The sequence below is a fragment of the Cricetulus griseus genome, chromosome 8, assembly GCF_003668045.3.
Source record: "Cricetulus griseus strain 17A/GY chromosome 8, alternate assembly CriGri-PICRH-1.0, whole genome shotgun sequence".
In the NCBI taxonomy this organism is placed as follows: Eukaryota; Metazoa; Chordata; class Mammalia; order Rodentia; family Cricetidae; genus Cricetulus; species Cricetulus griseus.
The window spans coordinates 56,064,826-56,086,051 of NC_048601.1; the positions used below are offsets into that span (position 1 = coordinate 56,064,826).

Consider the following 21,226-nt stretch of genomic DNA (forward strand, 5'->3'; position numbering starts at 1 on the left):
CTGGAACAGTTCTATGCTGGTTTCCCAGCTATCAGTCTGGGGTCCAGGAGCTCCCCCTTGTTCATGTCAGCTGTTTCTGTGGGTTTCTCCAGCCTGGTCTTGACCCCTTTGCTCATCAGTCCTCCCTCTCTGCAACTGGATTCCAGAGTTTAGCTCAGGGTTTAGCTGTGGGTGTCTGCTTCTGCTTCTATCAGCTACTGGATAAAGGCTCTAGGATAGCATATAAGGTAGTCATCAATCTCATTATCAGGGGAGGGCATTTAAGGTAGCCTCTCGACTATTGCTTAGATTGTTAGTTGGTGTCATCCTTGTAGATCTCTGGACATTTCCCTAGTGCCAGATTTCTCTTTAAACCTATAATGGCTCCCTCTATTATGGTATCTCTTTTCTTGCTTTCCTCTGTTCTTCCTCTGACTCAATCTTCCTGCTCCCTCGTGTCCTCCTCTCCCCTCCTCTTCTCCCCTTCTCTTTCTCCTAACTCCCTGTCCCTTCCCTACATGCTCCCAATTAGCCCAGAAGATCTTGTCCCTTTCCCCCTTTCCAGGGGACCGTGTATGTCTCCTTAGGGTCCTCCTTGTTTCCTAGCTTCTCTGGCAGTGTGGATTGTAGGCTGGTAATCCTTTGCTCTATGTCTAAAATCCATATATGAGTGAGTACATACCATATCTGACTTTTTGTGACTGGGTTACCTCACTCAGAATGGTTTCTTCTAGTTCCATTCATTTGCCTGCAAATTTCAAGATTCCATTGTTTTTTTTTTCCTGCTGAGTAGTACTCCATTGTGTATATGTACCATATTTTCTTCATCTGTTCTTCAGTTGAGGGGCATCTAGGTTGCCTCCAGGTTCTGGCTATTACAAATAATCTGCTATGACCATGGTTGGACAGATGTCCTTGTTGTATGAATGTGCATCTTTTGGGTCTATGCCTAAGAGTGGAATTGCTGGATCTTGTGGTAGACTCATTTCCATTTTCCTGAGGAACCATTATACTGATTTCCAAAGTGGCTGTACGAGTTGGCATTCCCACCAGCAGTGGAGTAGTGTTCCCCCTTTTCCACATCCTTTCCAGCATAAACTGTTATTTGATTTTAGCCATTCTGACAGGAGTAATATGGTATCTCAGAGTTGTTTTGATTTGCATTTTCCTGCTGGCTAAGGATGTTGAGCACTTTCTTCAGTGTCTTTCAGCCATTTTAGATTTCTCCATTGAGAATTCTCTATTTAGTTCTGTACCTCACTTTTTTGTTTGTTTGTTTTGTTTTGTTTTTCGAGACAGGGTTTCTCTGTGGCTTTTGGAATCTGTCCTGGAACTAGCTCTTGTAGACCAGGCTGGTCTTGAACTCACAGAGATCCCCCTGCCTCTGCCTCCCGAGTGCTGGGATTAAAGGTGTGCGCCACAAATGCCCGGCTGCTGTAACTCACTTTTTAATTGGATTATTTGGTGTTTTGGTGACTAGCTTCTTGAGCTCTTTGTATATTTTGGAAATCAGCCCTCTGTCAGATGTGGGGTTGGTGAATATCTTTTCCCATTCTGTGGGGAAACGTTTTGTCTTGTTGACTATATCCTTTGCCTTACAGAAGCTTTTCAGTTTCAGGAGGTCCCATTTATTAATTGTTGATCTCAGTATCTGTGCTACTGGTGTTATGTTCAGAAAGCAGTCTTCTGTATCAATTCGTTTGAGGGTACCACCTACCTTCTCTTCTAAAAGGTTCAGTGTAGCTGGATTTATGTTGAGGTCTTTGATCCATTTGGACTTAAGTTTTGTGCATGGTGATAGATATGGATCTATATAAACAGGCATTCTTAAGCATTTCACTGACTTTTTTCCTTAGTAGGACAATATTATAAAGAGTTTTTATTATTTATTTATTTCGGTTTTTCGAGACAGGGTTTCTCTGTGTAGCTTTGGAGACTATCCTGGCACTCAGTCTGGAGACCAGGCTTGCCTTGAACTCACAGAGGAGATCTGCCTGCCTCTGCCTCCCCAGTGCTAGGATTAAAGGTGTGCACCACCAACACCCGGCTATAAAGAGTTTTTAAACCTATAACAATGTCAATCATACATACCAACAATTGGACATACATTCTACCAGTGTGCAGTTGATATGCAAGTCCTTGAGGTCTCTCCTAGTCATAGAAAAATGGCCATGCCCTGAAGGCCCCAGTGTCAGTTCAGGCAGGTCATGCATGACATCTGACCTCCATAGCGTTCTGTGCTGAGTACAGTGACTCCTGCACCATGCTACACAGGACAGCAGTGCACCGGGAGAGAGGAAAGCTGCAAAAGTGTCACACCACTACTAACTAAAGGAATCCTTTCCTGGGTGGGGGAGAAAGAGGCAAAAGGACACTACCAGAGGCCACATAGCTGCATGCCCCAGCAGTGATTGACCATAGGCTCTGAGTGCCATGGCCTGTAGTTCCTGAAGTTTATGAGGCATCTTGGCTCTGAAAAATTCTTTCAGGAGATTCCAAAATGTAAATCAGACTCAAGGAGAGATGATGGGGAGGAAGTGGAGGACCCTTCCCTGGGTCCCCTCTGGCTGTTTTAGAACTGTCTAGACTTGAAAAGTGGGTAAGATCTGAATAGAGAGGAGGGGAGGAAGACATGGCAGGCAGGAGCAAAAGTAGGGAGTGGCAGTTCTGAGCAGGGAACCTTGCGTCTTCCTTGATGATGGAGAGAAGGGGTCAGTGAATAGAAAGGAGCCTGTGTGGTTCTTGGTCTCCTCCCTGCACTGATCCCTGGCATTCTGAAGCCTATGGAAACAGAAGCCATGGGCTCGATAGTGGGCAGAAAGAAAGTTCACACACGGGCAATGATCAAGTAATGTGTGCTGTTGTTCCCCGTTTCAGAATCTTTTCAAGTTGTTGTAAGAGGAAACGGCTTCCGACACGCCCGCAACGTGGACAGGGTCCTCTGCAGCTTCAAGATCAATGACTCAGTCACACTCAGTAAGTCCTGGCCACATTGGGGGTGGGGGGCGAGGATTACCAGCATAGCCACATACAGTGGCCTTCAGAGAATTGTTCCGTGCTACTGAGGTCTCCAGTGAGGAACAATTGGTCCTGTTGATGCCCTTGCTTCTGACGGAGTCTGGACCCCACTGGGTAGGAACAGTCCAAGGGTACTCGGCTTGGGGATCAGGACAAGGCTTGACAAAAGCTTTCCATGTCCCCCAGCACAGAAGCAGCCCTAAGGAGGCAGGGAGTGCCTGTTTCCTTCCTGTGGTCTACCAAGTCCCTCATTCCCCGTTGGCCGTGCAGGCAGGCCCTGCTTAGTTAGGGCCTGTGGAACTTCAGGCTTCTCAGCAAAGCGCTGGAGATTCTGGAGTAAGAATGAAAACAAGATGGTCTAAATTGATTAATTCTGAATAAAGCAAAAATCAGAATACTGGGCTTGCATGTTGGATTCTGGGACTTTCTTCAATATGGAAGGTTCTTGCTTAAAGTCGCCAAGTCATTGTGGTGAGTACTTTACATGAAATCAGGATGATGGAAGTAAAACTAAATGCATCTCATGAGGGAAAATGAACTGTCATAACAGTGGAACCTCCGGGAGACATTTGCAGCAGGCAAGATCTGAATTTAAAGACGTGTGACTCAGTGGCTGTCCAGGAGAGATGGGAGGTCTGGTTCCAGAAGGCAGATGCCGGCAGCCTGGTTATTATTTGCATCTGGCGTCCATCACACGGACAATTACTGGCTCCCTGACTGCAGTGATAAACAACAGCACACTGTGCTACATTTTCCATCATGCTGTGCCCTCTCTGGCTTTATCCTTTCTGCTCTGCAGCCCAGAGGTTTAGGAGGGAAGGAAGGCAGACCCCCACCCACAGGCAGCTCACTGCACCTCAGTTATTTTTTTTCTAATTTTCAGTTCAATTTTTAGTTAACATACAAAATAATGGGCTTTATTGTGACATTTTTCATACCTGTGTATCATTGCTCTCTGCTTGTGTTCACCCCTTGGAGCCCCAGAAGACAGGAGGTCTGGACCTGTTTTTAAATTAGGAAAATTGAAGGACACACCTTTTTTTCTCTCCTTGACACTTTGAAACCCTCCTGATAGTTTAAACACAAGTGGTGGCTTCCTCATAGACATCTGGAATTTCTAGCTTGGGATAATATCAAACATTGAAAACATTCAGTTAGCTTTATTAAAAATTTGGAATGCTCTCACATGTCTAAAATGTGTGTGCTATTTGAAATCATTTTCCAGTGTCCCTGAGCAGACACAATGTGGAAGCTGCTTTCCAAGCTGCTGTAAATCCCCACTTTCTCTCCAGAGCCCAAACCCCAAGAAGCCAAAAGCTCTGAGGGGGTCTTTGAACTTGCCTCTGTGGGGCAAACTGTGTGTGTGTGTGTGTGTGTGTGTGTGTGTGTGTGTGTGTGTGTGTGTGTGTGCATCACAGGGGGGCACACAACAGGCAGTCAGCCAGCACTTGCCAATTGATCCCTGAAGCCTGCTTTCTCATCCCTCTGTCCCTCTTCTTTCCTGGTTTGCACTCACCACCTGTGCCCTGCCTTCCACCAACTCACAGATCAATACAGCCGTTGGAGTAGAGAAGCAGCTAGAGCTCCAAACTTCATCCCACTCCAGCACAGCCTTGGGGGCTACAGAAGGCAGAGACAGTGAATTGATCCCTGAGAGACTTTGCCAGTCACATAGCGACACTGGATACGGAAGATGTTGAATTCACTATCAATTCAAATTTTTAAAACTACTTAGAAAGCAACAGATCGGATAGGACTGCTTTGACACAATAACAGTGACACCCATCATCTGTCTCCATGACACAGCAACACACATCTCCATGTACAGATCTGAGACTCAGGGTCGTTCTAATACTAAATCACTATGAAGAGGCAATCACTTTAAAGTTGGAAAGGAAATAGTAAGCCATCCCACCTCACTCCTCTGTCACGGTGATCTGATGGTTCTAATGTTACCATCTTGTAAATGGCGGCAATGTTCTGGAGAGCTAGCCGATGTGGTTCCCAGATGCAGAAGGTGGCTGTTGGTTCTTGAAACCTGCCCAGTATTATTGAGAAATTAGATTTTAATTTCACTTGGTCTTGTTTAAGTGTTCAAAGCTGCACATGGCCAATCTCTGCCACATTAGACAATGCCATGACATCACTAAAGACATGGGGACCTACTGACAACATCACACTTTCAAACACTTTGGAATGATCTCGGGTTCCTAAAAAACTAGACTTGTTAGTCTATTGCTAGACAGAATTGCTAGACAATAAGGGAGTTATTGAACTAAATGTTTCAGAGATTGGCACCTCAGTTATTTTTTTTCTAATTTTCAATTTTTTTAGTTGACATACAAAATAATGGGCTTTATTGTGACATTTTCCATACCTATGTATCATTTGCTTGTGCTTAACCCTACCACTGTCCCCAGCTATAAACAATTCAACCTTTATCGACGCCCTTGTCCGTCAACAGCAACCATTAGAAATTATTACAGGGGTTTGGAAGGATGGCTCAGCAGTTAAGAGCACTGTCTGCTCTTCCAGAGGACCTGAGTGCAGTTCATAGCAACCACATCAGGTGGTTGACAACCATCTGTAACTCCAGCTCCAGGGCATAAAACCCCACCATCCGCCCCCCTCCATCGTGTACATATACAAATAAGGAAATAAAATATTTGTTAAAATAAAAATATTCAGGGAAAGTGTAACAAACAAAACCTGAGAACAATTTGTACAGACATGCTAATGACACGTGAGTGACATATAAGAAAGAACTTTATGAGGAACATAAAGAAAATGAGCATAAATAGTCCACACTCCAGGCATAGTGCAATATCTGGAGACAGACACCAGGAAGGAATCCTGGCTCAGTGGCCTCCAGCTGTTACTGTAACAAGTTACTCAAAATTCTGTGCCTTGGCTTTTCTCTGTGAAATGCTCGTGACAATAGCATCTATGTTATAGGTTGTTAAGAGACTTAGTGTGGCAGGTGGGACTCATAACAGGCATGGCCTCGGACAGTTGCCCAGTCTTTGCTGCTGGTGTTATTTCATGATTACCAGTGACCGTGTCACTCTTACTAAACCGAGAAGTAAATGAGCATTGTAAAGATATCTCTTGTTTTAAACTTAACATTGACTTTTAGTACAATCCCAGTGAAAATTCCCATGGAGTTTTTTAAGTTAACAAAATAATTTTAAACTTTATATGGAAGAATAAACTGTAAGGCTAGTCAAGTAAAATGCAGAAACTGCCCAAGCTGAAAAAAAAGACGAACCAAAAAAAAAAAAAAAAAAAAAAGCCATGATCGTGCAAACAGAGTGTGACTGGTTTAATTGGCAGACAGCAATGAAGTAGAGCCCCAAGCTGAGCCAGACTCTGGTATGAACTTAGTGTTAATGACCGTTCAGGTCATGGTGCTGGAACAACTGGCTACCTGATTAGAGAAATGATTACATTTGATTTTTATCTTGCACTTTACAGTTAAACAAATTCCAGATGACCTGAAAACTTTAATGTGAACATGAAAATATAAAATTTCTGAAAAGTAAATGTTTACATAATTACCCAGCGGATAAAGACGTTGAGCAAAAAGGGACTGAGCACGAAGGAAAAATTTGATAGTGTAAGCACATGGTTTTAAATTCTCCCGTTACCAGCCCCAACAAAAATAGAAAAGAAAAGGAAATAAAGGAAAGTTATTTGTAAGATATATCATACAGGGTCAAAAAGCTTAGTACAAAAGTATCTACTGAAGTCAGGCACGTTTAAACAAAAAAAAAAAAAAAAATGGGCTGATGTGGTGACTCTGCAGGTAAAATTGCAAGCCTGGCAGTCAATCCCTGGGTCCCACAGTGGAGAGAGAGAAAACTGCTCCTCAGAGTTTTCTTCTGACTTCCACACACAAATAATAAAATAGTTTACAGAAGTAAAAACAAAAACAGGTGAAATTATGAAAAGGAAACTTATAAGAAAAACAGTGGTCCATAACCACACAGAGAGTTCTTAGTATGAACGTGTCCGTGTGAGCGTGGACGTGCAAGAGGAGGCTGTCTTTGCTTTTCCTTTGTTTTTTTTCTTGACACAAGTCCCCATAAGCTCAAGATGGCCTCCAGCATACAAAGTAACTGAGGATTGATTGCCTTGAACTCCTAACCCTTCAGCCTCCCAAGTACTGGGATTACAGGCATATGCCACCACATTGAGCCTCATCGCTGGTTTTGCTTTAGCAAACATGAAAACCCAGTGCCTAGAATGGGCAGGGATGCAGATGAATGGCATTTTCATACATGGTCAGTGAGACACCATCAGAAATCTTAGAAGGCAATTCTTAAAATGAGCCGACTGTTTTTACACATTTGTTTTTATGAAGCAGTCCGGATTTAATAGAGATCTCTTCACACAGACAGAAGCAGGAGGGTTAAGAGAAAGAGGGATGCTAGAAAGAAAGTAAGACACCCTTGCAAGCATGGAGGTGAGCTTCTCAAGGGAGAATCTCAGGAAGTGAGACCCACCCCAGTGTGGGTGTGCATGGGCTCCTTCCTAGAGAGTTGCCTTCTGTACATTCCCGACCCACACTTTAATCCCCAGGTCTTTCAAAGGAAACGCTTGGGAAGGTCTATTGCAGCAGTTCTCAACCTGGGTCAGGACCCCCTTTCATAGGGGTCGCCTAGGACTGTTGGAAGAGACAGATATTTACATTACAGTTCTCAACAGTAGCAAGATTACACTTGTGAAGTACAAAAATATGAAGCAATGAAAATGAAGTTGCAAACAAATAAAGTTGTGTGGGGTCACCAGACATGAGGAACTGTATTAAAGGGAGAAGAGCTGGTCTACAGACACATGGGTGGCATGGCTGCTTGTCACACTACTGCTCCTGACAGCAAAGGAAGACAGAAGAGGCGGTGGAGGGCCTTTAACTAACAGCATAAAGGTTTCATGGTAGATGAGCCTCGTGTAAATTGCAAGTCACCCTTCATAATTAGCTAGTATTTTGGAAGAATGACTAATACTGGGGGAATGTTACATCTTGTGTTAAAACAAAGTTACAAGCAGTACATAGAAGCTGGGTTTGGATCTGTTTTTCTTCAGGCACATTCACGTGCAAACTTGAAAGACACACCTTGAACTGTCAGCATCAGCCACCCCTAAATAAGACTACAGTAAATTTATATTTTCTTCTCCCTGTCTGCTTTCTAAGATTGCTACACAACCACACTTGCCCTATGATTAGAAGAGAACTCACTAAAGTTATTTTAAGCTTAATTTAAATTGCTTTAATAATTATTTAGGCATAGCATACTTTATTAAATTTAGCATTTGGTTGGCTTTCTGATCACCAGGTTAAAGGTCCCTTCTGGTCAAGAACATACCTAGGAAATACCACAAATGTTATCAGTTTACCCTTGCTGCACACCCTCCTACTTTAGTATTCAGTGTACCACACTAGGAGAAGGTCTGATTCCAATCAGAGACCCACTTTGCCTAGAGATTAGGATGCTGAAGTGGAGACACTGGGATATGAGCTGAGAAATGACCCATTTTATGCACGGCAAATAAAAAATGGACAGTTGACTGATGTAATAATAATACATGTTAGACTGTCCTTGTGCTTTGTGACAACAGCTAGGAACAAAGACTGACATTTTTACAGACTCACTGCAGTTTACAAGCCTTGCTGTATGGTTTCACAGCCATGCTTTATGTTTTATATAAAATGTTACTTCCCAGCTTGATTTCTTACTTAACAGGCCTGGCCATGGCTTACTTTTTAATACACTCCAAAGGATGGGCCTCTGTCCCCTTGAAGATACTTTTTCCAACAGGCAGTTTTGAAAGTTCCCCTAAGAGGCTCGGCTCCCCCCCCCAAAAAAAATGCCCTTATCAGGATGTAGATGGTCCAGGGTTTTTGCTTTTTAAACTGTCTTATTATCCAGAAACTGTATTTCACCTTAGAAGACATCTGGGAGCTAGAGCTGTTGTGGGCACCCAGAGACAATCACCAGTATATCTGTGACGGCCAATAGAGGGAAAGGCAGAGGAAAAGGAAACCTTAAACTTCCCAACAAAAACCTTTGCTGTGAGTTAGGGTATTGCATGTGCTGGTCAAGGGCACCACATGAATTTGGATGAGTTCCTGAGGAGCTGACGTCCCATGAGAAAGTCACTATGTCACTCAGAATGAAGAGATATGGGGTCTGGATGCTTCCCCAGGAAGCTTCATCTAAGAGGTAGCAGCTACTGACCGTGGAGTACCTAGCTGGTTCTCTGTGCTGCCCAAGGGCCCTTCTGTGACATCTCCTCCCCATGTCATCTCATTTTCATCACAACCAAGCTGTGAGGGAAGATTTTCGTGTGCCCTCATTTTTCCTGATGAAGAAACAAATTCAGATGAGTGAATTGTCAGGTGTCACTAGAAGGCAAGGTTAACAACTTAAACTTGGACAATCTCATCCCAAGGCTCTGGACCACATCTTTACTTTGCCATGAAACACATTCCCCAAGATCTCAAAGTCCCAGCTCCAGTGTTCAGATGCTTCACAGAGATTGAATTGCCTATCTGATATCGCACAGAGGAGAGAAGAGACTTGAACCCCAGTCCAGGGAAGGCAGATCCCAGTGTGTAGAGCCTTGACAGCCTCTTCTTTCCTGCTTGTGCATTTTCATCACCTCTGCTTTCAAATGGAGCGTGGCTTTTGTCCCAGTTTTGAAGCAGCTCCTGGAAAGAGTGTGTCACACCACGTGTTCACATCATTCAACTCAGACAAACAGCAGATAGGTTGGAATCAACCATGGGAATGTAGATCCGTGAAGTTTGCCACCAAAGAGACTTTCACAGAGGCAGGTTACAGAGTTATTAGCAGGGGCCTGTGTGCAGTCAGACTTGACGTGGGACCACCAAGTGCTCAGTGGTAAGCCCTGCATGGACTCAAGCACAATCGTCCTTCTCTGTAGGCAATGTTGAGGCAAATTTGCTTATGAATGCCCTGAACCCTGCCTCCACCCTTACCCTTCTGCTCTGTGTGTGAAGTTGGCGTCCCCTTCCATTTCTGCACCAGGTGGCTGAACCTTCGTGGAAACTGTCCTGATGTATATAGTGACAGATGGGGACTTAGTGAAGCTCTGCTCCTTTATCATTTCCACAGGATGATACAAGGGAAGATCCTGAAAACAGAAACAGCTAGAGCCAGGAGCCCCAGGCAGGATGTTAGTCTATGTTGTTTAAATATCTATTCGGCATTCATTTGGAGAGGTTGGGTAGGGTCTTCTGAGGAAAAGGAATAAAAGTGCTCTGGTGACTGGCTCCCTGTACAATTCAGTTTGGGCAGCAACTTGCATACCAGGGTAGCACATTGCTACGCACGTGCCACACAGCTCAAGTGTGAATTTGAGAGCCCTCCTGCCCTCCTCCATCCTGGGTTTCTGTGAAGAGTTCACCCTTCAAGATCTTGCTGTGACATGTGGTCATTGCTTCAGGTTTTGGGTTGGGCTTGCCTCTTAATCTCAGCTCCGAAGGTAAACATTTTCTGAATCTAATTGTGCACAGCCAGAAGAGTTTGTGTATCACAAGGCACATGCCTTGTGCATGAATCCTCGATTGTCCTTTATGGAGGAAAAACAAGGGTTTTTGTTTTGTTTTTCTTTCAGGTTTTTTTATTTGAATTAGAAACAAGATTGTTTTACATGACAATGAAAAACAAGGTTTTTAAAAGTATATTTATTCTTAGCAAATTACAGCTGTTTGGAGTGCAGCAATGATTCTGGCCTCAGAATTACAACATTTTAAAAGGCTGATTCTTTGCTGAGAAGATAATTTGTATGTTTTACAAATGTCAACAGTCAAGAATTTTTTGTTGTGGATTTATAGAGAGGAGAAAACGCTTTGTGAGAGCACTGGGCCCCATTACCTTCATTTAGTTTTCTTGCAATACCCAAAGCTGCTCTGATAACTTCAGAGAGACATGAGTGCCAAATCCCGCAAAGTTATGTGTAGTATGATCCTAATTCTATAAAAATACTACACAGAGAATGAAATATTAAACCCAAAGGCCTCCATGATGTTTATCAGCTGGCTGTGGTGGCTCACACCCTTAATAATTACAGCACTCAGGAGGCTAACAAGGGAGGGCCAGCCTAGGCTACATCAAGAGTTTAAGGGTAGCCTGAGATGTATGGGTACAGCTTGTCTCAGGTACATACAAAAAAAAATGTTTATCACTGGGAATTAGGATTATCAAATACTTTAAGAGTTTTATCAACTCAGAATTTTGACACTGCACACATTACTTTTGTAATAGATAAAAATAAAATTTTCTCCTGAGAATTCAGGAGAAACATTCTGACAAGCAGTTTTGAACACTGATGTGTCAATATCTATGGAGATCAAAACTTGTGCATAAGGTCAGTGGGGACCATCAGAGACCAGCAGGGCAAGTGACCCTTGCCTGGGTCACCTGGCTTCTTTTACCTCCTTCTCTTACGAGGCAGTGATGTAATCGCGACACACATGCCTCCTCTCAACCACAGTGACCATGACAACCCTCATTTCCTGCTGTCACTCTCAGCCTTGAGCCCTGTGTGGGTGTTTGTATATCAGGGGCCAGATTCTACTGCTCTCCCACCCCCATTGTGTGACCTGGACAGCAGTCCAGTGCCTGTAAGAGCCATATCTATACGGTGCCCAGATGCTGTGCCACCTGCCTGGGCTCCACTGAGCCTACTTGAGAAACACTCTTCTTCCTCTAGCCAGACATGCTCCCTCTCCCTCCTCTACTCATTATCTTATACAATTCTGAGCTTTCTGGACATTGCACAAGCAACCCAGAAGCTCTGACCTCTGAGTGGTGCCTGTAGCCTTGCTGCCATGGACTGAAGAACTATATTGAGCCACATCAGACATTAACACCAGGCATTTCCCCCTCAGCAGTGCTGAGGTCCGGAGCTGATAATTCTTGTGGAGATGTCCATACCATTCCTCATCTTATCTAAGATATTGCCAACTGTCCCTTATAGAGCAAATCTCAAATCCCCCCTCCCCTTTGAGAACTACTGTACTATATATGCATATTCCCAAAATCCTATTTGGATAGGTGGGTCTCATATATGTACACACACACACACACACACACACACACACACACACACACACACACACACACACACACACCATGGTCCTTCTAGAACTTGGAGACTGAGTTGCAAGAGCCCCTCAGTTCAGAAGCACTCACTTTGTGTTTCCCAGATGGAGGACCTGGCAGCAGTCCACCTTATTATAGAAGATAATGTGTTAAGTGTTTATCAAATGCTAAGCTTTTAATAATGATTCCCGGTGATTAGATTTATAAAACAAGAGCTGAGTATTGTTGCCATCTTCTAGATGAGAACTCTAAGTTGTGAACAGGGTAAAAGGCATTGCCCAGGGTTATATCCTGGACCTCTGCAGCTCGGTTCTTCATGTGCTTATGACTCTGTCCTGCTCCAGCCTGCCCCACAGAACAGGATGGAGACATAGAGACATAGAGAGTAGAGCCATACCCTGGAGACCCATGTGCTGGAACTACTGACTTTGCCATCTGCTGACCCAGGACCTGTGGCCAAACTCATCCTCTGATCTTACAGCATTTGGCTATTGAAGGCTCCATGAAACCCTCCAGCTCCAGGCCGGGAGGGTTAGATAGCTCTGGGTCATATGTAAGCACCAGGTTGACCTCCCACTTATACTTCTTGGAAGGTGTCCCCCTGGTTCCTGATGAGCACAGGAAGACATTATAGTGAGGCTCACATATCAGGTTCTGAAGTCTTGGCCCATATGCAGTTACGGTGCCCTCTCCACATTAGGTTTTGACTCCTCTTTCCCTTGACTTCACCATTACTGCTCAGCCTTTCTTAGTAGAAGTCATGCTCTACTTTCACAGACTCCGCTTTGTACCATAAAGCAGGACGTTAGAATCCTGGGCTGTTATCCCCATCTATGAAAACCTTCCAGCATAGGGCCCACACTCAACACTACCAGGTAGAGTACCCCTCCTCTTGTCAGTAGTGGGTCCCAGTAAGGACCCATTCATTGATGCCTGCCTCCCAGATTGTGCTCAAAGTTCAAAATAATGACATTGTTCATAAGTGACAACTGAGGTAGCTAGACACTTGGCCACCTTCTTTCAGCCTGTGGCTCCTTAAAGCTCAACCCAGATGTTTTGAATTTCACCAACTTAGGGTTGCCCTGCCTGTAATTTTCCTCAAGCTGTTAGCTTTTGAAGGCAGAGACCAAGGGAGGTGTTTAGCCCACTGCTAACTTCTGTTCCCCCTTAATTTGGACCAGTGTTGACAAAGCAGCTGATAATTTGGTACTGAAACCTTTTACTTGGCTCTGAGAAGCCTCATAAATGCTCCCTAGACCCAGGGGGTTTCTGAGAGCAGCAGCTGGCATCCCAGCTTGCTGTTCAGTCCTCCGGCCTCATGCAAATAGCACAGCAGGAATGTAAACTCCTTTCTGGGGCTTACATGAGTTCTTTGAGAGTTAGATAAGACTAGGGACTATTTTTCTGTTTATTTGCACCAGAACACACATTTATAGCAAGAAAAGTTGCCAAGCCTTGAAAAGGATTCGAATTATTTCATCAGCCTTAAAAGAGCCTACTTAGTGGTGTTTGGATTGGCTAATGGATTTTAATCTTGGCTTCATCCCAAATCCATAGACAGTCACCAAATTGTAGGGAAGAATACTGGGAACCTCTCCCCCAGCCTGAAGAACGTTATGTTGTTGTGAGGTGAGAACCCTGAGACTGGGCTCATTTGTGTGGTTCCAGATTCTTAGTTCATTGTCTTTAAAGCAGGGCCTCCAGAGAGACTCCTGAGACCAGGGTTTCCATGGAGACTCCTGAGGCTCACTATGGCACTGAACCCCTCGTCATCTGCCCTGAAAGGTGTACTCAATGCTGGGGGCCAGCTTTGCCTATTCAAGGTCTTGATCAATTCAACAAAACATAGATTCGAATTCCAGCTCTGGCCCCTCTAGTAGTGTAGCACCAACTCAATTAACTAGCATTTGGGATAATTAGCATTTGCGAGCACCAAACTGTAGTACTAGTATCTATCTCCCTTCTAGATGAGTGTGGAAACATCTTATAAGACTATGGCTGGGCTGGGCTTTGGTGGTGCATGCCTTTAATCCCAGCACTCGGGAGGCAGAGGCAGGCGGATCTCTGTATGTTTGAAGCCAGCCTGGTCTACAAAGTGAGTGCCAGGATAGGCTCCAAAGCCACAGAGAAACCCTGCCTCGAAAAACAAACAAACTATGGCTGTTCAGTGTTGATCAAAATCATCATAAACACATTTGTGTGTATAAAAAGGATGGATGAACTCTTATGCATACTTATTTAGCTACACACACACACACACACACACACACACACACACACACACACACACACACACACCACGCACACACACAATTTCTCCAAACTTAATTAATGTCTAAACTATGTTTATGGCCTGATGATGTGAATAAGCAACCAGGCATTTTGAAAGTTGTGGTCTTCACATTTGCAGTGGATTGTAAAGGAGGCTTGGGTGCCTTGTAATAAAGTGGAGGGAAGCTTCTGGAGTCCTTATTGAACCTCACATACTACACTTTGTGCTTTAATTCATTCTTAATTTATTTGCACACAATAGCACAATGATGTCATAGTCACCATGAACCTGGCCCCAGTTACACATTAACCAAAGGGAAACCTGGGCTTTGAACCTGAATCAGTCAGGCCAGCGTCTCCTCTGTCCTCCTCACACCTGCACCCGGCTTCCAGGATGTCTGCCTCCCAGATTACGCTCAGCATGTCAATGTAGTGACAGTTATTGGTTCTTAAATCCTAATTCAGATTTCTGTCTGATTATCAGACTCCTGTGACAAAGGATTTAGGCTAATATGTCATAGGTGTGCTTAGAATTCTGAAATACCTACATTTTGAATTCATAAAAAAAAAGAGGGAGGAGGAGGAGGAAGAAGAAGAGGAAGAAGAAGAAAAGGAAGAAGAGGAAGAAGAAAAGGAAGAAGAAGAAAAGGAAGAAGAAGAGGAAGAGGAAGAGGAAGAGGAAGAAGAAGAAGAAGAAGAAGAAGAAGAAGAAGAAGAAGAAGAAGAAGAAGAAGAAGAAGAAGAAGAAGAAAGAAGAAAGAAGAAGATGACGACTTCTGGTCTCCAACTCCCACCCCTCTCTAATTTTCTCCCTTGTTGCAAACAAAACCATGCAGAGTGCCCCAAGCTCCTGGTCTCCATTACCCTTTCCTACTTGGTGCCAGTGAGTGGTGAAGTGAAATGGCCACCCAGTGAGCAGAGAAGCAGGGCCTGCATTGTCCTCAGAATGGATTATTGCCCCATAAACAGCACAACACACTGGCATTGGCAGAGGCTGCAGTGAGGCTGGCATGGCCCCCAAACCAGGCACGGGCCCCTCTGTGGCAGAGGAGGAAGTCTATGCCCTGCTTCCCAAGTGGCCATTCCAGGAAGGAGTCAGATGACTTGAATTATGGAAACCAAATGGCCCTCCTTTGTTTAGCGAGAGAGGGAAAAAAGCCACTCATTTTTGTGGTAAAGTGAAAACAGGCTCCAAACCAAACAGTCCCTCTCAAAGCAGAAAATGCCAGCTCTACAGAGCTAGGCCACAGCCTCCCAGCCTGGGTTCAACCTCAGGGACATCAGAGCTGTACCCCAAGCAGCCACAGCTCTCCATCCTTCTGTCTGCTTTGCCCCAGAAATATTTGGTCTCTCAACCAGGAAAGGAAGATGAAAAGAGGAGGAGAATTAAAAATGTCCTGCTGCCAAGACCGAGGTCTGCCTCCTGCTTCCCGCCCCTTGCCCCTTGTTTGCTAGGACAGGGAGATGAGACAGAAGCTCACAGGACCAGTGTGTGGAGCCCTTGCAGGGCACTGCTATGGCCACCTCAGAAGCCCTCCCGCTCTAACCGTTCATGGCATGCAGCCTAGAGTCACAAGGCCACTTTGGGGCTGCCTGTGGCTCTGTGGGTGGGGCTGCACCATGGGTACTGTGTGCAAAAGTTGTGGATAAACCACAGCCACAAGGAAATAAGTACAGGTTCTAGTCAGCCATGCCTGGCAGTTTGGCTTCTTCCTTCATACGGACTTCCCTAGAGCTGGAAGTCTCTCCGTGAGGACAGGATGCTGCAGAGTTTAGGTCTGAGCTTAGCTTTGCTTCTATTGCTGTGCAGACAAGACGGTACCCTGTCTTTCTGAACCTCCATTTTTGCATCTGAAAAATGATCCTGGGATGGGGAAGGTGGCTCCACAGAAGCATGAATCCCTAAGCATCCATATAAGAAACAGAAATAAATAGCTGGGCACAGCAACATGTGCCTATCATCAATCCCAACACTGGGGACGTAGAGCCAAGAGGATAACCAAGGCTGGCCAGACAGCCTTACTGAATTAGGAAGATCCAGGTTCACTGAGAAAACCCATCTCAAAAACTAAAATGGAGAGCCATAGAGGAAGACAAGACACACACACACAACAGCAGTAGGGGAGAAAACCCAAGATCCCTTCCTGCCTTGGTTCCCTAGGATGTCACTAGCAGAGTGCTATCAAGGTGGCAAGCAGCTTATTTATTGTCTAGGCTCCTAGACCCTGCAGCCATCCGCCTGCATGCCATCCATGAAGGAAACAGTGATTCAGCTAGCCTGGCGAGTCAGAGCTCCTGGGATCCATCTGTCTCTACCTCCTCAGCACTGAGATTTCAAGTACCTACCACCCTGCCTGACTTTTATGTGGATGCAGGGAATCTCAACTTGGGACCTCATGCTTGCACAACAGTACTTGATCACTAGCTGTCTTCAAAAGGGCTGTACTTTGTACTAAAGATGAGTGTATTGAGTAACTTTCTCCTACAGTCTCTACAATGCACGCTGACCTTCTACCCTAGGGCTGAATCCTTGCTCATGCCAGGACCCACCTCTTCTTAGTTCCCCAATTTCCCCAATAAAGCACAACTGTTGTTTAGATTTTCCTGAAACCTGACCACAGGGTCATGGAAAGGAAGCTGCCTGTCTTCTCAAACCCAAGGATTCTTGGGTGTGCCTGCTTTTGTTTGCTGGCACATTTTCTCTCTGAAGATGGCCTCTCTCAAACTGGATAGAGATGTGCGTCTCCTTAGCACCCCTCAGCTAGCTCTAGGAGGAAAGGAAACTCAAACTATGTTGAAGGGCTGTCTCAGCTGGACATGGGTCCAGGAGACTAGCATCAGGAAGGAGGCCTTGAGTTCTCATCTAGTGGATGTTGCTATTCATGTCAGGGTGCTACTGTGTGTGGGGGGGATGTCTAGCGCATATGTCAGCTTTCTGCTGCTCTGACAAATACACAAGATAAACAAGGACGACAATTGTTTCTTAGAAATTTCAGTCAATAGAATTGGAAGGTGGTGAGGAAGAAAGTTCCTCACCTCTTGTCAGTCAGGGAGGGGGTGGGATATGGGGCAGAGATAGATAGATAGATAGATAGATAGATAGATAGATAGATAGATAGATAGATAAAGAGAGAAGAGAGAGAAATGGAGATAGGGAGTACACTACCAGAAAGAGGAGAGAGCTACCAGGAGGGCTAGGGCAATATCTAGCCTTAGCCACAGCCCCTCAGTGACTACTTCTCCAGCTGAGTCCCCACCCCCACCAGCATGGTACTTGGTTTCAACAGTAAGCCCTCAGGGGACATTTCATATTCCAGCCATAACTCGGCGCAAGAGGAATTTTTGTTTCACACAGTTCTCTGTTTTCATCAGGTCCCTCTTGACTTGGTTGATGACCTCCAAAGATACAGAATTGGAAAACATAACCTTGTGACTTCCTTTTTTCAGATGAGAAGCCCTTTGCTGTGGAAGACACTTACTTGCTGTGCCCAGCACCCATCTTGAAAGAAGTTGGCATGTAAGTTTTCATCAGCCACAGAGTTCTACAGCCAGGGAAGAGTTGGCAGAGGGGATAGAGGGGCAGCAAAATCTTCTGTCGTTGTCATCATGGAATCTTTCTCTGGATTCTGCCAATGACGATGGTGACAAAGCTATGGCAAAGCAGCCACCAGGAGGGTGATTGGACATTCCTTTCATCCTCTGTAGTTCACAACAAAGGAGACACTTCCATTCAGACCAACTAGAAGGATTTGAATACCTTGCTCAGGGTCACACAGCAGCCAGTGAAAGAGTCTGAGCTCAAGCCTGGGTCTGCTGACTCAACCCCAACCACATTTCTAGAAAGTTCTCACATGCATTACCTCACCCTGTCATCATCTGTGTCTTGGAAAGTGGCTGTTATCTGCTCCTTCAAGACAAGGAAACAGAAAGGCAAAATAAATGCCATGTTTGGTTCATGACCTTCAGCACCACTCTCAATCCTCCACAGGGCCTCAGTGTTCACCTATGTTCCCTGATCTCATAGGGACATCTCATGATGCTATTAAAATAAGTGCTGGAGAGATGGCCATGAAAGAGAGTCAACACCTTGAACTAGGGTAGGACTATGGGGCCCAGAGAGCCCAGACTGTTACAGAGAACAAAACCATGCCTACCAGTCTGGAGATGGCTTCCAAGGAAAACATTCAAGTCTTCTTTCATCATTTGTTCCAACTGGGTATCTGCAGTCAGTTCATGACACTGGGGCCTGCTACCCAGCCCAAAATCATATAGTGTGACATGAGTTTTTATCTCAGTGAGACTTGATAGACAGAAGCCTAGAGAAGACAAATGAATCTGTCCACAGCTGTATATCCATGAATCTTACAGGGCCCATAATCCTGTCTCATCAGACCACAGAGTCCACATTAACAAGAGCTGAACATGCAGCCTACAGTTTGTCCAATTATCCCTATTGACTTGAGTGGCTCTTAAGAATGCTTTATCTAACAGGATATGGTAGCACACAACTTTAATCCCAGAACTCAGGAGGCAGAGGCAAGTGGATCTCTAAGTTCAAGGTTACCCTGCTCTCCAGTGCTGCGTTCCAAGACAGCCAGGGCTTGACAGACAAACCTTGTCTGGAAGGAAGGAAACAGGGAAGGAAAGAAGGAAGCAAACTTTATCTTATCACAAAGTATAGCAAACAGGTCAAATAGAGACAGGCTTTCCTTGTCCATTGCAGTTCACTGCAACACAAAGTTAACATCTGCCTTGACCCATCAGCTGAGCACATCCCAGTATCTCGGGGATGTCACAGGTGTGTGGCCCTGAGAGACTGTCCTCTCCATGCTGCAAGGAAGACTCTCAGGCCCCACAGGGAAGTAAACAAGCTCTGTCTGGCTCTCAAGCGGTTGCTAAGTGCATCTGGTTCTCTTGTCATTGCAGGAAAGCTGCACTGCAGGTCAGCATGAATGATGGCTTGTCTTTCATCTCCAGTTCCGTCATCATCACCACCACACACTGTGTAAGTGAGAACCTCTCACCTCATCACCATTATCTTTTCAACTGTTCTTCCCAAACCCCAGCCTTCTCCAATGTCAAACATGAAGTGTTTTCTGATTCTTTGTTCTGTCCACTGAGCCCTGATGCCAATTGGGTTGGGTGTGGTTTACTGTGGATCAGTGACACATGTGTTAGGTCCTCAGGCTCTCTGTCCCAGGTATTGAGGAGGAGCCCTGATTGTATTGGCCTGCACAGGTGATATGATTGGCTGTAGTGAGGGTAGGCCCCAGGTCAGATACACATGACCAGGGAGACAGGAAGGAATTAGGCAACATAGAAAAATGTATCTTAACGACTTTTGGTGTTTTGCTTTGTGTTGTTTTAAGGAGCAGCAAATGGGTACCAGCTAAAGAAAGGTATAGAATGTATAGAGGACCTATTATTTAAGGATGGGGAAAAAAATCGAAACTTGGCTATGTGATTGTGGAAATAAACTAGGGGAAAATGGAAAACCAATGAAGCCAGAGAGAGAGATTAAAGAGGCACAAAGTATTCTCTGCTGGCTCCTACAACATGGATCCTCCTGTCAGGCAGTTTTCATTTCTGGATACCCTAAAGTCACCCGAGAAGCTGGTTTTTGTTGTTTTATGTGATGCCCAATAAATCAAATATGTATTTTTAAAATAGAGGGAGTGTGACACCTTCACCTCATGCTACACTGACTGAGCATGAGCCCTGGTGTTGGTGAACCCAAAGCCTTCTGAGAAGATAATTAGGGGAAGGGAGACTTGACAAGGAACACTTGGGCCTATGAAGTCCCTCTGACCAGGGTCATTGTCTCAAAGCTCAGCCTCCCTGGGCAGTTGGGGCTCAGTTCACTCATCCTAAGAACCCATCCCCCAATAGGAGTGTTTCTAATACCACCTATATTTGTATATTTTCTTTCTTTAACTAAGTGCATGCCCTCCTTTAGATCTTTCTAACAATGAAGGAAGCCAGTGAGTATATTTAAAAAAGGTCCTTCCTGGTTAGCCATTGGAAAACATGTTGATAGAACTCTTTAGTAATTGATGTTGTGTCCTTAGTAATGTCTCAGGTAGATGAGAGATAGCATTTTTCCAAGGTAAAAATGATTTGCCTTGTAAATGCACAGGAAGCCGAGTTTCATGAGGGACATGACTGTCCTTCTTAATTCTGCTTAGACACACTCTCCACCCTGTGGAGTTAATAATTACTGTGTCTGACCACACCACAGACAAATAGTTATGCCCTTGAGACCACAGGGACAAGGGAAGTTGACCTAGCTTGTAGTATGGAAATACAAGACTACTAATTTAAATTTGAGTCTCTGAAGAAGAAAGGGCGGCCTTATCAATATTTTGCAAGGTTTAAATAATTCCCAGGAAAGGTCCAATGTATCTTCTCAACTCACTCCAACCTCCATCTACACCTCATAATGCCTTTGTTGGAGTATGTCACCAAGTTTCCTGTTCAATAGACTCTTGATTAAAGCTACCTTCCATTATATTCTGCATTGTTTCCTTTTCACTTGTTTTATTAGTCTATAAGAAAATTATCACCACCCTAATATTTGAGATACAAGTCCATTGTTCACTACTCAACAAACAGTTGTTGATCATAAGATGTTCCCTCCTAGGTACTTAGTAGACAGAGGGTGGGGGATACACAATGAGCAATAAAGAGAAAAAATGATTCCATGCTGTGTTAAAACAATATACATGATAGGGAAAAACTAAATAAGAGAGTTTGGTACTGTCTCGGTAAGCAGGCAGGCGCCAGTGTAAACACTAAAGGGGACACACTGAGAAGGTGGCATTTGAGTA

General features: G+C 44.6%; 1 protein-coding gene across 1 annotated transcript in view; it reads left to right on the forward strand.

Moving 5' to 3' along the window:
- Positions 1-21,226, forward strand: part of Antxr1 (ANTXR cell adhesion molecule 1) — a 185,784-nt gene that overhangs the window by 71,335 nt on the left and 93,223 nt on the right. Inside the window, exons 10-12 of the mRNA XM_027428734.2 lie at positions 2,857-2,955; positions 17,847-17,916; positions 19,326-19,404. Coding sequence (XP_027284535.1) covers positions 2,857-2,955; positions 17,847-17,916; positions 19,326-19,404 — 248 coding nt within the window. The remainder of the gene's footprint in view (positions 1-2,856; positions 2,956-17,846; positions 17,917-19,325; positions 19,405-21,226) is intronic.